This window comes from Morone saxatilis, unplaced genomic scaffold (assembly GCF_004916995.1).
Source record: "Morone saxatilis isolate NCDOM2014 unplaced genomic scaffold, NCSU_SB_2.0 Contig3, whole genome shotgun sequence".
Taxonomy (NCBI): Eukaryota; Metazoa; Chordata; class Actinopteri; family Moronidae; genus Morone; species Morone saxatilis.
Genome location: NW_023339873.1, coordinates 23,656,231 through 23,657,554, shown reverse-complemented (window position 1 = coordinate 23,657,554; position 1,324 = coordinate 23,656,231). Strand labels below are relative to the sequence as shown.

The following is a 1,324-nucleotide window of genomic DNA, read 5'->3' as shown; positions in this document are numbered from 1 at the left end:
AACAAAGCTGCATTCAAGACCGCGCCACAGCGGAGCTCTTGTACGACACAGCTAACTTACTATTATAAAACTAAGAATTCAAACTGCAGCTCAAACATAAACTTAAAATATGCTCGGCACTCTTGAATCAATCTAAATACCGGTTTAACTTGTCGGAAATGCTCCGTTGTGCTGCCCCCCCCCTCCTCTGCGCAGTACGTGGGACGTTCACGAGCGCGCAGCCTCGGAAGTTTCAGTAGGCAAAAAGGCTGCGCGAGCCGCTAATGCTACTTCCTGATTTGGCAGCAACAGATGAAAAGGGCTGTTTCTGGGGGGCAGGAGCTGACAAACCTCGAAGCGTATCGTTTTGCTCCGATAACCACAAGAAAAGCTTCGGGGTTTAACTCCAGCGTCGGTTCGCGTTGAGGAGTGTCGCTGCGATGGTGGAGACTCCAGTCGGCTGCCTGTTTGAAGACATCCAGTATGAGGACATTCAAGTTGAAGCGGTAAACTTACTGACCAACAACAGCTCTTAACGTTAGCTCTGTGTCGCTTTGGGACGAACGGTCCAGGAGTTTAAATGCAGCTCTATCTGTTCTGTCTGTTCAGGGGCGAAGCTGGAGTGGTACAGGCTATATGATAAGTCTGCTGGTGTAATTGTATTGTATTATAATTACTGTCCTGTTTTCCTTTAATGTGAAATACAGTGAGAGTTTAAACCACGAAACACAAGAGCAGCGTTTGCTATTGAACACCCTAAATGTATTTTAACAAGCAAAGCAAGGCCCCAGTGTAGGACAGGGCAGACTGGTCGTAAAATGGGCACACTGGTAGAAGCCAAGTAAGTTAGCTAGCTGGTTGTAAAAATATAGTGCATTTAAAAGCTCTCCCCCGATACTGAGGTCCTGTTTACCAGGGCCAGACCTTGGGGCGTCCAGGGCGAGAATGAGTTGCCCCCTGCTCCTCCCACTCTCTGTGCATTGTGTCCTGAGCTGGAGGAAAGACTACCAGCACGTTTCACTCAAGTAAAAGTAGAATGACCTGTGTAAACATGTACTCAGTTAAAAAAAGAAAGTATAATAGGATATTTAATAAAAGTAGTAAAATGCATTCTGACAACAATAAATCCCTTTTCCTTATATGGACATTTGCAGCCTATGTATACAACTGTTATATACATATATGATTGCCTTCCTTATGACTTTAGGACAAAACTCAGACACACTGACTGACCTATCGCAGACATATCGGTATCAGTGTATATGCTAGGGCTTCCCCCTAATAGTCGACTTAACTGTTAGTCAATGAGAAGAGTCTCAGTCGACACACTTTTCATTAGTCAGAT

At 44.9% G+C, this 1,324-nt stretch overlaps 1 protein-coding gene across 2 annotated transcripts in view; it reads left to right on the top strand.

Annotated features, from left to right (window-relative positions):
* The window catches only part of LOC118337252 (mitogen-activated protein kinase kinase kinase 7-like), a 12,748-nt gene continuing 11,424 nt past the window's right edge, over nucleotides 1–1,324 (top strand). Inside the window, exon 1 of one of the 2 annotated variants that reach the window (XM_035674189.1) lies at nucleotides 1–485. In XM_035674189.1, the coding sequence (XP_035530082.1) occupies nucleotides 420–485 (66 nt within the window). In that variant the 5' untranslated portion in view covers nucleotides 1–419. The remainder of the gene's footprint in view (nucleotides 486–1,324) is intronic. The other variant, XM_035674188.1, reaches the window with a different exon arrangement.